A 16167-nucleotide genomic window follows, 5' to 3' on the forward strand; every position below is an offset into this window, starting at 1 on the left:
GGTGGTTGAGGAAGTAATCAAAGCAGGGAACTTCCTGTCCCACTTCACTCTATGCCCAGCACTTAGCACATCACCACCTGGCATAAAAGAGGCGCCAGTTAACGCGTGGCAGCACAGAGAGGAAGCAGAGCCGAAACTAAAGAGACAAAGGATGAGCAGGGGTATACAGTGGAGAATTATTCAGCCATAAAAAGGAAGGAAATCTACTCTTTGCAAAAACATGGATGGACCTTGAGGGCATTATGCTTAAGGGAAATAAGTCAGTCAGAGAAAAGCAAATACTGTATGATCTCACTTATGTGTGGAATCTAAAACAAAACAAGCAAAACAAAAACAAACAAAAAAACCCTCACAGATACAGAGAACAGACTGGGGGTTGTCAGAGGTAGGGGGTTGGGGGGCAGGTGGGTGAAATGGGTCAAAAGGTATAAATTTACAGCTATAATGCATAAGTCCTGGGGATGTCATGTACAGCATGACGACTATAGTTAATAATGCTATGTTGTATATTTGAGATTTGCTAAGAAAGTAGATCTCAAAAGTTCTCATCACAAGAAAAAAAATTGTAACTATGTGTGGTGATGGATGTTAACTAGACATTGTGGTGATCATTTTGCAATGTATACAAATATCAAATCATGATGTTGTACACCTGAAACTAATATAATGTTATATGTCAGTTCTACCCCAATAAAAAAAAAAAAAGATGAACAGTGGGTGGACAGTCTCAGAGAATGAGGCAGTACAGGGCAGGGCTGAGGCCCAGCAGGACAGGACCTATAGACTATCTCAAAAGCTGCCATAAATAACGTTCATTGTTGTGAACAGGTGTGATCATTTCTCTGCTTGTTCAAATTATTTTCACATCATAATGTGATTGTTTTGTGACTGAGGAAACCTTTGCTGCTAGCACGTTCCACTCACCATTAGCCGGATAGACAACAATGAGGTCAGGAGCAGTACAAACACATGAATGTAAGCTTACATTTTGATTTATCTTTGATTTACTTGGATGAGATGCATTCACCAAGAATTTAATGGAGGAAGGAAAAAAATCTTTGCCTTATGAGATACATGAACAATGTAAGTTAAACTAGCAGATTCTCCAATTCAAACATTTCCAAAGAGGAACCAATCATAACTGGTTATTGACTGAAAAAAACGACTGAGGGGAAGGGAGTAAGAAAAGGTTAGACGCGGCCAATAAAGACATTTAGCTGGAATCTCATCCTTAAGCGATGATTTTATTTTGCTTTTCAGCCATTTTACTGTCATATAAGAATAAGAATTCCATAGACACACTCATATAAGATCAGCATAAACACCTGCCCCTCCCCCAAGCTAAGAAAACAAAACCAAAACAATTTATAAAGGAAAAAAAACCCGGGGAGAGCTAAATATACACTATGAAAAAAAAAGGAAAAACACTACAATTTTAACTTGGGAGACAAATAATAACTTCTTTCCAACCAAATTTCACAAAACCCCAGTGTCTGTTTCTCTCCAGAGAACATTTTTTTAATCCATAAAAACTGTAGATATAGTCCTTCCCAATCCTATCAGCTTGTTGTGAAACTCAAATAATATATAATCCACTAACGTTCTTTAAAACGATACAAATGGAGGCTCTTAATCTCTGAACCGACATTTTTTTCCACACACAGGACTCAACGGGTGTCATTAATCAAATGCAGCTGGAAATCAGGACTAGGTGTTAGGGTTTCCCTAGCAGGGCCCACAGAAGCGGGCCATGTGCTGTGTGACGATAAGCATCGCACACAGACAGTTTACAAAACGCACATGGCTCCACATTTTATCGACACACAACTAGAAGGCCATGTGCTACTGGTATCTGTGAGACTTCAGTGAATCTGGAGAATGGGACCATATCTGTTTGCAGGAAGGTAAATCTGTGCAGCTCCTCTTTCTTGGCTGCCCCTCCTGCTGTCTGGTTGTCTTCTGTTTGCAGAATGGAGCACCAGACACTCTGCACGGAACATCAGCCCAAAATAGAACCTTGAATTTCACAGGCACTGCAGGGAAGCAAGCACTGCTGGCAAATCAAAGGCTGCTGAGTGCTTAACGACTCCTTGCTCTGACCAAGATGCCTTGGCTCTCCTGGCTGTCACAGAAGCCTTTCCTGTTACAGCAAAGGGTGCTTAATCTACTTCCTGCAGGAGGGCTATCTGTGCTCACTGCGGATTGCCATCTTTCACTCAGCATCAGACAGAGTAAGATCAAGGGGGCTGACTCTCCAAACCCAAGGCTGTCCCTAATTGTCTTTAACAGGTAGAAACCAGTGCTAAAGTCAAATGAATGTGAGCCTTAAGGACAGAACTTAAAGTGAGAGAGACAGACATTTTGAAGCCTTGGAAAGATACCATGTTTGCCCCTTGAATTATGATTTTTATAACTTGCATAAAATTGGGGGCTTTTGCTTTTCTGAAACTTATTTTTAAAATAATTTTAGATCTAGATTTGCTTTCCTATATATATATATATATATATATATATATATTTTTTTTTTCCCCGGTAAGCGGGCCTCTCACTGCTGTGGCCTCACCCGTTGCGGAGCACAGGCTCCGGACGCGCAGGCTCAGCGGCCATGGCTCACGGGCTCAGCCGCTCCGCGGCATGTGGGATCTTCCCGGACCGGGGCATGAACCCGTGTCTCCTGCATCGGCAGGCGGACTCTCAACCACTGCACCACCAGGGAAGCCCTGCTTTCCTATATTGACGTTCACTATAACAGTTCCCTAACTGGGGAGTGTAGGTATATACATTCTAATCAACCAGGCCAGTGCTTTCAACTGGAGACTTTGCCCCTGTGGGGACATTTAGCAATGTCTGAAGATTATTTTTGACACAACTTGGGGGGAGGGGGTTAAAAACGACTAGCTGAGAGTTGTTTGTAGGAATACTGCTAACGTGAAGGCACAGGACAGCCTCCCACAACAAAGAATTATCTGGCCCCAATTGTCAGTAGCACCAGATGAGATCAGTATTCAAAATAAATCACACAGGAACATTACAGAGGCTTTTTGGAAAGCTCACAGAAACAGAGTTTTGCAACTTCCTACGCCAGCTTCCCCTTCACTTCAGGCTCTTTCTAAAGTAATAGCCACTGAAGGAACTAGCTTTTTGCCTGGATCCTCTTCCCCCATTTTCTTACCAGTCTGTCCCTAAACAACTGTTGAAAAAAAAAAAGAAAAAGAAAAAAGATGAAGAATAGCCCCAGGAAGATTTCAGCAAGGACACGTGGATGGCCAATGGCCAAGAATGGAAACTGAGTCTTATTGAGAGAACACTTAGGATGGAATCTATTCTCCAGTCCCTGGCTTTCCAAGCCAACACGGCAATCCAGTCACCACGTGTCCCTCCTATACCGAGGAAGAGGAGGATAAAGGAGTTTACCTACCAGGTTGTCATTACAGAAATCTCCATGAAGCAGACCACAGAATTTTATCCACAAACACTCCTGTAGATGGTCTGCATGGGACCATAAGATTCCAATCATCTTACCATTCCACCCAGATGAAAAAAAGAGGATCACTAACCAAGAATAGTCGGTGACCTAAAAGAGTAGCCTCCAATCTTAGCTGCACGTTAGAATCACCTAAGGATTTTTAAGCAACCATCTAACACGTGCAAACACAGCCCCGACCTCAGACCAAGGGAATCCTGATCTCTGAAAAGGGGCCCAGGGGTCTCAGCCTTCTAGTCTGCAGAATCTGCTTCTTTCTACTTGGGGAAGGAAACTACCTTAAGTATACTTCATAAACTTAGTTATCAGACAATCCACCTGGTGCAGATTGAAGTGGAAGAGAGGGCAGGGAGGAGATCAAAACCGAGCAGCCTCTGGTTACTAGCTAGAGAATCTTCCCATCCCCACAAGAGACTGTGCTTTGAATGCATAACGTTTGAGTCCCTCTTAGAACATATTCTAAACACCTCACTTTCATCACTCAGTCATTCCTCACAACAACCGCGTTCGACAGTGGTGTGGTACGATCCCCATTTTATGCACAAGGACACGGGGCACAGAGAGATTAAGCGTAATCTGTTCAGAGTCGTGAAGCTAATAAACATAAAAATAGGACGCATTCCCAAGGAACCTGGTTCCAGAGCCCACTCTTAGCCACTAGGTAGTGATACTTCTACCTGGAGGAAACAAACCTCTCCATAAAAGAGGCTTCAGAAATAATCCAGCCCTGAAAGCTAATCACATATTTCAATCAGAATTATCAGGGCAGCATCAAGGCCACGTCTGCATACTTGGACTCGTAAAATGGGGCAATCCACAGACCCAGCCTCCTACAGACGGGCACCAGCCAGGGTGCCTGTGGACCCGGCCAGGCTTTTCATCAAGGCTGCCTCACATCCACTATAACCACCCTAAGATGGTCCCTGCATCAAACCTCAAATCCGTCACTCAGGAGGCTTCTTATTTTTAGTTACTTCTATATTTAGATGAAGGCTATAGTCCAGCCTGCCCATTGTACACACTTTCTCAGTTGTTTTCTATCGTCACTGCAGCTGTCTGTGCACACTGCTTCATAAACTCTGCCTCACTATGGAACCATCTTTCAGGTTGTTTTATCCTGTTTACTTGCCCCCTCTTTTATCCTGCACTGGTAAATAGGGACTAGGAAATGGCAGTAACCAGGAGGCAGACACGCTGAGACCCAGGTGGGGAGCCTGAGTGACTGCTTGCCTCCAGGCAGTCCGATGGGGCCGCCACGACTGAGAGCATCTGAGAATTCTTCTGGAACTTATTAATGTTGAAACCAACTTAGAAACTTTCCAGAAAACCCACACTGTGACTTTACTTTCATGCTGTATTCTTGAACCACGTAGATTACCTAACTTGACCACACACACTTGGCTCTGAAGGATTTCTGATCCCTACAAAATATTAAAAGGTGAAGCAATTAAAAAACAAAGGACTACACTAAAATGTTAAGTATGAGGACAGAATCATGTCATAGTCATCATTATAACTTTCCACATCCAGATTAATGTCTGGGACAGAGCAAATACTTAAGAAATGTCAGTTCCAAGTTATGATCTGGAAACAAATAACTAAATCTTCTACGGATGATTCCAAAATGAAAGTTTTAATGTGGTTTAAACAACAGTAGGTTCAGTGGATGTAGCATGCAGATTACAAAGGTGTCTGGTCTGAAGGAGGATGTAAGGTCAGCTGCTGACAGGATAGGGCTATAGATACAAAATATACTCAAATATTCCCCAGACACCTATGTACAAACACATTTTTAAATTAAAAAAAAAATTAAATAAAAGGTTTTAAAACTTGGCAAACTGTGTGCATGTGCAAACGCACGCACACACACACAAATCTTTTTTCAAAAGAAAGAAATATATCAAAACTATGATTGGGTTTAAAGGAACAAATCATGAGCAATCACACTTTATATCAGGGGTCTGTAAAGGGCCAGATAGTAAATATTTTCAGCCTTGCAGACCATGAGTCCCGGTCATAACTACTCAACTCTGCCACTGCGATGGGAAAGCAGCCAGAGACAAAACATCAATGAATGGGCGTGACTGTGTTCTAATAAAACTTTATTCACAGAAACAGGCCACAGTCTGGATTTGGCCAGGGGGTCTTAGTTTGCCAACACCTACTTTATATCCATAACCCACAGGAAGGGCTCAGACAGGAAAAAGCATCCAAAAAGGTTGAGTACACACTGTTGTTTGTAGTATGTACATCCAGACCTTATAAAGTCCTTTCAGTAACCTAATCTAACACAACACGCCTTACTCAGTCATTTTACAGAAACCACTATGAACGGAGTTTTACGGGATTGAGCCTGCCATCTTGTGGTCACATAAAAGAACAACCTTCATGGTATCCATTCCCTATCATTAAGGGTACACAGCTCCCTGGTTAGATAAAGACAAATACCATATGATATCACTTATATGTGGAATCTAAAATATGACACAAATGGACCTATCTGTGAAACAGAAACAAAATCAGGGACATACAGAACAGACTGGTTGTTGCCAAGGGGAAGGGAGGTGGGGGAGGGGTGGAGTGGGAGTTTGGGGTTAGCAGACGTAAGCTATTATATATAGAATGGATAAACAACAAGGTTCTATAGTCAATATCCTGTGAAAAACCATAAGAGGAAAGAATATGAAAAATAATGTATATATATATATATATATGTATCACTGAGTCACTTTGCTGTACAACAGTAATTAACACAACACTGTAATTCAATTGTACTTCAATAAAAAATTAAAAAAAAAATTTTTTAAAGGGTACACAGCTCCCTGGGGTCCTTTTCTAAAGATGTGATTGGCGTGTGGGTACTACAATGACAAAATGAGTCAGAAGTCAACAGTAACTAAGTGTGATTGATTCTCTCGAGCCTCAACTTGTCAGATTCTCCTAGGGAACCACCCAATAAAAGGATGAACTGTCACAAGGCGTCCGCCTGTGATTTATTCTTACCAAGCCAAGCTTCAGAAGGGACTTCGAAAAATAAGAATACTCAGAGTACCTACACTCAGAAGTGGAAAATGAAGACTTCTTTTAACCCGAGTGTTAAAGAGAAAATAAATCCCAAACTCCAGCTTACCAGATCAACCCCAACTCTAGAACCAGGTCATGGTGAGATAAGTGACAGCAGTATCTGTTCCCCTATGGGCTTGCTCCCTGATTCTCCCGCTGAACAAGAATGGGCGCCTGTGTAGCAAGGGGAAGAAAACCTAAGCCTCGTACCAGGAAACAAACTCAGGAGAGAGAGGCAAGCAAGTAAGAAGAGTGTAAGAAGAGCAGGGCCCACGTGAAAGATGTCTTCGCAGGGTCCTGAGGAGCTTGGTGGGGTGCCAGGAAGGCTCCCCGGGGCAGGCAGCATTCAAGCTGTCCCTTTCTGAATGAGTATAAAGTTGCCAGATGGAGTGGGAAGAAACGTGTAAACAGGAGAAGTGGCAGATGGGGCAGGGCAGGGGGTTCCACCGATGGGCTCTTGTCCAGACTCTAGGTCACAAGGGCCCAAGAGAAAAGTTGACCAAACACCAGTTCTGGGCATATTTCCACTCTGGCCATCTCACCCCACATCTTCCTCTTCCACAGAAGGAAAAGCAGGGCTGGGTGATTTGGGGGATGGTGCCACGGACGGCAGGGAAGAGAGCACCAAGAGCCCCAGCATCTTAAGTGATTCCTGGCACTTCTGTGTCTCCAACTCTCGTCCACAGCCAAGAGACAGTGGCCTCCACCCATGTATCTTTCTCCCAAATGACCAACAAGAGCAGCATGACAAAGATTTCCATTGCAGCCAAACAGCAGTTCCACCGGCACAGGAGCTCCTGGCCCCTTTGAAATTTCGACAGGAAGCTCAGTAATCTGCTCATCTTACACATCTTAGCTGACCTACCAGATGCAGGAAATCCACAGAAATACGCAAGCCGCGTGGGCAGCCTCCGAGGGGCAGCCCGGTGCACAGCCATACCTGTGTTGCTGGTGAGAAAGGCGAGAGGGTTCTCGCTGAGGTCGGCGGGGCCGTCCAGCCGGAGGGGCGGGCTCCCCAGCAGCTCTGCTTCTCCCTCCAGCTCCGGGTAGGTCCTCACCAGGAGGCCCAGGGACAGCTGCGCGAGGAAATCTTTGAGCACGGAGGCATTCAGGGTGCCCGCAGCACGATTATTGATCTCAAGAATCTCATCTCCCGCTTTCAGGCCTGCCAGCGCGAGATGGAAAATGTTTAATGTCACACACGCATAAAAGCAGCTGCAGCGTCAAATCAGATCACAGCATCTTAGACGCCCTGTTTCGAAAGGGCACACCGAGCTCTCCTGTTATAGGTGTTGCTGCAAACAGGCTGTAGTGCACAAAGGGGATCATCAGGTGATCACGTGGTCTTTGGGTCTGGAAGGTTCTAGACTGGGATGTCACAGCACGCCCATCCCGTCCTGAATACACCAGCTAAACAAATTTATTCCTTCTTGAATCTATGTGCTCTAAGCATCTGCCAATTGCTCCTCGCAAATGCTAATTCTGGCTATCGTCCTGGCACTTTGAGGGGAAAAGACGGAAAGGCTCCCCGACTGCAGCCATTTCTATGCCTTCTTGTGCTACGGTGGACACGTGTGCACAGCCAGCTCAAGTCTATGAATCATTTCTACGGAATCAAAATGCAGGCATCTCCTCGGCTACAACCACTGAAGGTCATCTTATTCCAAACACATTGAGAGATGATAGTTTATGGAACCAAATGCAATCATATTTTCCCCTCCCCCACCTTTTATTTGAAACTACATCAGGACCTAGGGGTGAATGGCCTTTTGAAGGTCCCCAAAGGTTCTGCTACTTTTGCAAAGCATGCTGGGGAGATGCCGAAGCTTGGGACCCAGAGGAGCAGCCGTGAACCAGCTCAGCCTAGGAGAACAAGAACTTGTGACTGACCCGGGGCAGGTCCCCCTGACATTACAAGAACATTCCAGCAGTTTGAGAGAGGGAGAGATTAGGGAAGAACAGGAGAGGAAATAAGATTTCCCTTCAGTTAAGAAGAAGAAAGGAGTCTGATTCTTATTTTCTAAGAATATTTCTTATTTTCTAAGTTTGTTTGTGGAAAAACTAACTTGAAAAAGGGAGTGACTGAAGGGCAGAGACAAAGGATGAACTGCCAAACGCAAAGCCACACAGTCCCTCAGGCACACCCGCAGTTCTCACTCTGATTCCACAGAAAAATAATTCCGCAGAGAAGTTCTCACTTCCCAACTTCACCGGGTCACACCTATCGGCCAGCTTTACTCAGGTTTCCAAAATACTTGAAATCAATTTTCTATCATAAAATACTCCAAGAAACATCGCAGGTGAGGAGGCAATGGGGGAGAAATGAGAAGGTTTTCCTCCACGTCAGAGGCAGAATTCTGGGAGACTAACCATTCCATTTTTTAGGTGAAAGATTTTGGCATCACAGCATTTGACTTGAAAACACAAAATTTCCACATGTGAAAGGCAGTTATTGGTTTTTAAGTGTTCTCTTGGAGACAATTCTTTTCGTTAGATATTACAGGAGGTAAAATAAGGAGAAAAAGAAAAAACAACTTAAAAACTAAAACCATCTGCAAGTTTTTTGTTTTTTTTAAAGAATTTTTAGGTTTGCGGGAATCCCCTGGTGGTCCAGTGGTTAGGACTCTGGGCTCTCACTGCCTAGGGTCCAGGTTCAATCCCTGGTCAGGGAACTAAGATCCCGCAAGCCACTCGGCCAAAAACTAAATAAATAAAAATAAAATAATTTAAAAAAAAAAGAATTTCTAGGTTGCTGTGACTGGCTGAATAACAATGTGTAGTGGGTTGAAGGGTGGCCCCTAAAAAGATATGTCCATGTCCCAAAACCTGGGAATGCGAGCTTATTGGGAAACAGGATCTTTGCAGCCGTAATTCAGTAAAAGATCTTGAGATAAAATCATGCTGGATTATCTGATGGGTCCTAAACCCACTGAAAAGTGTCCTTGTAAGAGACACACAAAAGAGAGACACAGAGAGAAGAGGAGAATGTTATGTGAAGATGGAGGATGAGATTGGAGCGATGCTGCCACACCTGGAGCCTCCAGATGAAGGAAGAAGCGAGAAAGGATTCTCCCCTTGAACCTCCCAGGGACCACAGCCCTGCACACACGTTGGTTTCAGACTCTGTCCTCCAGAACTGTGGGAGAATAAAGTTCTGGGTTTTTTTTTTTTCTAACATCTTTATTGGAGTATAATTGCTTTACAATGGTGTGTTAATTTCTGCTTTATAACAAAGTGAATCAGCTATATGTATACATATATCCCCATATCCCCTCCCTCTTTCATCTCCCTCCCATCCTCCCTATCCCACCCCTCTAGGTGGTCACAAAGCACTGAGCTGATCTCCCTGTGCTATGCAGCTGCTTTCCACTAGCTATCTATTTTACGTTTGGTAGTGTATATATGTCCGTGCCACTCTCTCACTTCGTGCCAGCTTACACTTCCCCCTCCCCGTGTCCTCAAGTCCATTCTCTATGTCTGCATCTTTCTGCCTGTCCTGCCCCTAGGTTCCTCAGAGCCATTTTGGTTTTGGTTTTGTTTTTAGATTCCATATATATGTGTTAGCATACGGTATTTGTTTTTCTCTTTCTGACTTACTTCACTCTGTATGACAGACTCTAGGTCCATCTACCTCACTACAAATAACTCAATTTCCTTTCTTTTTATGGCTGAGTAATATTTCATTGTATACATGTGTCACATCTTCTTTATCCATTCATCTGTCAATGGACACTTAGGTTGCTTCCATGTCCTGGCTATTGTAAATAGAGCTGCAGTGAACACTGTGGTACATGACTCTTTTTGAATTATGGTTTTCTCAGGGTATATGCCCAGTAGTGGGATTGCTGGGTTCTATGGTAGTTCTATTTTTAGTTTTTGAAGGAACCTCCATACTGTTCTCCATAGTGGCTGTATCAATTTACATTCCCACCAACAGTGCAAGAGGGTTCCCTTTTCTCCACACCCTCTCCAGCATTTACTGTTTGTAGATTTTTTGATGATGGCCATTCTGACTGGTGTGAGGTGATACCTCACTGTAGTTTTGATTTGCATTTCTCTAATGATTAGTGATGTTGAGCATCCTTTCATGTGTTTGTTGGCAATCTCTGTATCTTCTCTGGAGAAATGTCTATTTAAGTCTTCTGCTCATTTTTGGATTGGGTTGTTTGTTTGTTTTTTTTTTGATATTGAGTTGCATGAGCTGCTTGTATATTTTGGAGATTAATCCTTTGTCTGTTGCTTTATTTGCAAATATTTTCTCCCATTCTGAGGGTTGTCTTTTCGTCTTGTTTATGCTTTCCTTTGCTGTGCAAAAGATTTGAAGTTTCATTAGGTCCCATTTGTTTATTTTTGTTTTTATTTCCATTTCTCTAGGAGGTGGGTCAAAAAGGATCCTGCTGTGATGTATGTCATAGAGTGTTCTGCCTATGTTTTCCTCTAAGAGTTTGATAGTTTCTGGCCTTACATTTAGGTCTTTAATCCATTTTGAGTTTATTTTTGTGTATGGTGTTACGGAGTGTTCTAATTTCGGCCTTTTACAGGTAGCTGTCCAGTTTTCCCAGCACCACTTATTGAAGAGGCTGTCCTTTCTCCATTGTATATTCTTGCCTCCTTTATCAAAGATAAGGTGACCATATGTGCGTGGGTTTATCTCTGGGCTTTCTATCGTGTTGCATTGATCTATATTTCTGTTTCTGTGCCTGTACCATACTGTCTTGTTTACTGTAGCTTTGTAGTAGAGTCCAAAGTCTGGGAGCCTGATTCCTCCAGCTCCGTTTTTCTTTCTCAAGATTGCTTTGGCCATTCAGGGTCTTTTGTGTTTCCATACAAATTGTGAAAATTTTTGTTCTGGTTCTGTGAAAAATGCCATTGGTAGTTTGATAGGGATTGCACTGAATCTGTAGATTGCTTTGGGTAGTAGAGTCATTTTCACAATGTTGATTCTTCCAATCCAAGAACATGGTCTATCTCTCCATCTGTTTGTATCATCTTTACTTTCTTTCATCAGTGTCTTATAGTTTTCTGCATACAGATCTTTTGTCTCCTTAGGTAGGTTTATTCCTAGGTATTTTATTCTTCTTGTTGCAGTGGTAAATGGGAATGTTTCCTTAATTGCTCTTTCAGATTTTTCATCATTAGTGTATAGGAATGCAAGAGATTTCTGTGCATTAATTTTATATCCTGCTACTTTACCAAATTCATTGATTAGCTCTAGTCATTTTCTGGTAGCATCTTTAGCATTCTCTATGTATAGTATCATGTCATCTGCAAACAGCAACAATTTTATTTCTTCTTTTCGGATTTGGATTCCTTTTATTTCTTTTTCTTCTCTGATTGCTGTGGCTAAAACTTCCAAAACTATGTTGAATAACAGTGGTGAGAGTAGATAACCTTGTCTTCTTCCTGATCTTAGAGGAAATGGTTTCAGTTTTTCACCATTGAGAATGATGCTGGCTGTGGGTTTGCCATGTACAGCCTTTATTATGTTGAGGTAAGTTCCCTCTGTGCCTACTTTCTGGAGAGTTTTTATCATAAATTGGTGTTGAATTTTGTCAAAAGCTTTGTCTGAATCTATTGAGATGATCGTATGGTTTTTCTCCTTCAATTTGTTAATATGGTGTATGACATTGACTGATTTGCGTATATTGAAGAATCCTTGCATTCCTGGGATAAACTCCACTTGATCATGGTGTTATGATCCTTTTAATGTGCTGTTGGATTCTGTTTGCTAGTATTTTGTTGAGGATTTTTGCATCTATGTTCATCAGTGATATTGGCCTGTGGTTTTCTTTCTTTGTGACATCTTTGTCTGGTTTTGGTATCAGGGTGATGATGGCCTCATAGAATGAGTTGGGGAGTGTTCCTCCCTCTGTTATATTTTGGAAGAGTTTGAGAAGGATAAGTGTTTGCTCTTCTCTAAATGTTTGACATAATTTGCCTGTGAAGCCACCTGGTCCTGGGCTTTTGTTTGTTGGAAGATTTTTAATCACAGTCTCAATTTCAGTGCTTGTGATTGGTCTGTTTATATTTTCTATTTCTTCCTGGTTCATTCTTGGAAGGTTGTGCTTTTCTAAGAATTTGTCCATTTCTTCCAGGTTGTCCATTTTACTGGCATATAGTTGCTTATAGCAGTCTCTCATGATCCTTTGTATTTCTGCAGTGTCAGTTATTACTTCTTTTTCATTTCTAATTCTATTGATTTGAGTCTTCTCGCTTTTTTTCTTGATGAGTCTGGCTAATGGTTTATCAATTCTGTTTATCTTCTCAAAGAACCAGCTTTTAGTTTTATCCAGTTCTGTTTCTTAAGCCACCCAATATGTGGTAGTTTGTTATGGCAACCCTAGGAAACTAATACAGGGCCTACCTGAGTGAGCTAGTCTCAGTATTAATAAGTGAGAGCAGGGGGCCCAGCAGTGGTGGGCAATGAAGTACCTTGTTGGGGTCCTTCTGTCACAACCCCACTGTGTAACAGCTCTGTGCCCGTGGGCATGTTACTGAATCTCTCCCAGCCTCAGTTTCCTCATACCTAAAGAGGGGCATGGATTAAATGAGATTCAACAAAATAATCCATATAAAACTCTTTGCACAGCACTTGGCATGTGGAAGATATTCAAGACATTAACTCTCATTATTAATATTTGGTAGAACAAAGAGGAAAACTGTTTTTTGGAATTTTTGAGCCTACTCAAAAATGACCCCCACCACCCACGGTAAAATTTGTGAAGCATCTAATCTATCTGTCTAGAAAAATACAGCACAGAGCTTTCTCTGTGTCCTGTGGAGCCATCTGGAAGACACTTCGATGACAGCAAAGAAGATGCCTGATCCCAACCTCAGATGATTCCAAGAGCAGAGCAATGCGCCAAACAGGCCCAAGATGAACACAGATAAGTGTAAACACAGTTTGGTTCCAAAAGTCAGTTCTACAAGTACAGCCAACATGAGATCCGACACAGAGCAAGAGGTAGGCAAGAGAAAGCAGGAATATGGGGATTACCCATCAGCCCATCACAGGCCAAAAGCCCAAGGTGGCTAAGAAAAATAAATCAAGTGTAGGTTCAATTAATGCAAACAGAATATTCAGATCTAATTAGGCTGCGTGCCACCAGATGCCCCTTGCTGGTACCACATTCTGGTCATTTTCAGAAACACTAATATCTGGACCGTCGTCTAGCAGAACTAGCATCTGGAGAGTGTCCAGAGGGCAATGACCAGAGTTGTACTCTACATTCTAATGACTTGTTGAAAGATCTGGAAGTGTCAAATGTGGAAAAGACTTAGCAGTTTTAACATGAAGCACATCATCAACACCAATGGCTGGCTATAAACGAGGAGGCAAACAGTGAACGGAAGCTGAGGGAGAAGGATGTTTTATAATCAGAGACGCCCACAAAGAGGTCGTATGGTCCACAGGGAACTCTCCGTTATTGGGAGGTCTTCGCATAGCGGTTACGTTTAACATCAAATATCTCTCCCGACACAGCCCTCTGCAGGTGGGATACTGGGAATAGTTTGCCACCCAGGTGGACAAATGGGCATCACTCTTGCATCCGCAGAGAACAGTGTTATATGGGGCAAGGGAGTTGCAGCAGACGACCGTTTGTTGTTATCTAACACCAGTGTTCCTGGATTCAAAGGACTAAAACAGGATGTGACTAAAAACCAGGGCAGCGTATTTCCCCACCCCCGCACGCCAACCGGCACATTCGTGCTGAAAGAGATAAAAATCAGATTGGGGTTTAAAGGGGAATAAACCCCGTCACCTCTGCTCTTAGCTGAGATACGCTTTGAATGCGTCAAACTCTGCCCTCTGGACTGCCTTTGGCCTCGAAAATATGGAAGGAAAATGAAGGAAAATCCTTGTCCATGGCCGTTAGCGGTGGATAAATTACTTGGACTTTGTTTCTGATTGGGCACACCTCTGCCATCTCTGTGCAGAGCCAAGTCTGCGGGTAGCACTTCTCCGGTGCTGACAGCATAGGGCAAAGTACGCTGCACAGGGAGCTTGTAAGCCATGAACACGCAGAACTAAGCTGCCCCAGAACACGGGAGGAGGTGGGAAAGGTAGGCAGGCATTCCATCCTCTCCCAGCTGCTCCACTGTCCTCTAGCAGAACAGATACAGGTATCACATCCAAGTGTAACTGACCAAGACATGTTGGACTTTCATATTCAATGGGCATTATTTTGCCACTGCCTGGATGAAGCTAAAAATTCCATAGCAAGAAGAATGACATGAAGGTGGATTTTAAGCCCTACGTACCTGCCCAGGTTCCCCCCAAAAGTCATGTCCACCCAGAACGTGACGTTATTTGGAGAGAGGGTCTTTGCAGATGTAATTAAGTCAGGACGAAGTCATACCAGAGTAGGGTGGGTCCTAAATCCAATGACTGGTGTTCTTGTAAGAAGGCCATGTAAAGATGGAGAGACACATGGGAAAGAGGGCCATGTGAGGACAGAGGCAGAAATCAGAGTGATGCAGCTACAAGCCAGGGACGCCATGGGCTACTAGCAGCCAGCAGAATCCAGAAAGAACCATGACACAGATTCTTCCTGCAGAGGCTCCAGAAAGAAACAACCCTGCCAATACCTTGATTTCAAACTTCCGGCCTCCTGATGAGAATACATCAGGAGGCCGGAAGTTTGAAAGGCCTCTGTGTGAGAATACATTCTATTGATTTGAATCACCCAGTCTGTGGCCATTTGCTCCTGCAGCCCTAGGAAACTAACGTAGGTTGAAATGATTCTCTCAGAGTAGAAAAAGGATGGAGAGCTGGGGTTCCACAAGTAGCCTAGACAGACAACACTATGGGCCGCAGGCAGGGTGTAGCAGGGAAGAGCTCTCGAAGGAGGGCAGGAAGTCAGGATCCTGAACCCCTAGCTTCTCAACTTCTACAAAGATTCCTCTATGAATGGCAGCAATAGAACATGATGGAGCTTTGCAAGCTCAGGCAAGGGCCCATGTCAGCTTCAACCAGTGCAGACCAAAGCACAGAGGGGTCTTCCCGAATAATCTGCTTCAAGAAGATCCCGGGGACCTCCATTCCATCCCAGATGGTAGGGAAGGACAACCACTTCTGAGTAGAAGGGAATTTCCCATCAACCCCATGGAGATGGGCTCAAAATCCGATTTAAAATCCAAGAAGGCAACATTCCTTGCACAATTGAGCTGATGGAAATAATACTCGTATTCCCTGGAAGAGTTTTCGATGAGACAACATTTAAATACTCTTCAGGGGTGAGCCCTTTGGGCATATCCTTCTCATCCACCAACTAGAGAAACCCAAAAGGGAACTGAAGACAAACAAGTCAAGACAAGACACTTAATAACTTACCTTTCTTGGAAGCTAAGCCAGTTTCCTTTACGCTATTCACGTAGAGCCTTCGAACACCATCTTCTTCCACAGAAGAAAGTGAAAAGCCTAGGAAACACAGGGACAGCCAGGTAAGGCTCACACCCTCTGAGTGTTGAGCGAACAATAAGAAGAACCTGCTGTGAACTAGGTATGTTCATTGCTTGGGGTTATAGTTTTTCCTTGTTCGTATTGTTTCACAAAGCAGAAAAATGTATGTTTAGATCACTCTAAAAGAAGTCACTGTAAAAATTATTATTACCAGGTA

General features: G+C 43.2%; 1 protein-coding gene across 3 annotated transcripts in view; it reads right to left on the bottom strand.

Annotated features, from left to right (window-relative positions):
* TIAM1 (TIAM Rac1 associated GEF 1) overlaps positions 1–16167 on the bottom strand; it is a gene marked incomplete at its 5' end in the record, with an annotated part of 137020 nt that overhangs the window by 50300 nt on the left and 70553 nt on the right. For all 3 annotated transcript variants that reach the window (XM_082654579.1, XM_082654580.1, XM_082654578.1), the window contains 2 exons: positions 7488–7712; positions 15882–15968. In XM_082654579.1, coding sequence (XP_082510705.1) covers positions 7488–7712; positions 15882–15968 — 312 coding nt within the window. The remainder of the gene's footprint in view (positions 1–7487; positions 7713–15881; positions 15969–16167) is intronic.

Source organism: Grampus griseus (assembly GCF_964374135.1).
Source record: "Grampus griseus genome assembly, chromosome: 5".
NCBI classification, from domain to species: Eukaryota; Metazoa; Chordata; class Mammalia; order Artiodactyla; family Delphinidae; genus Grampus; species Grampus griseus.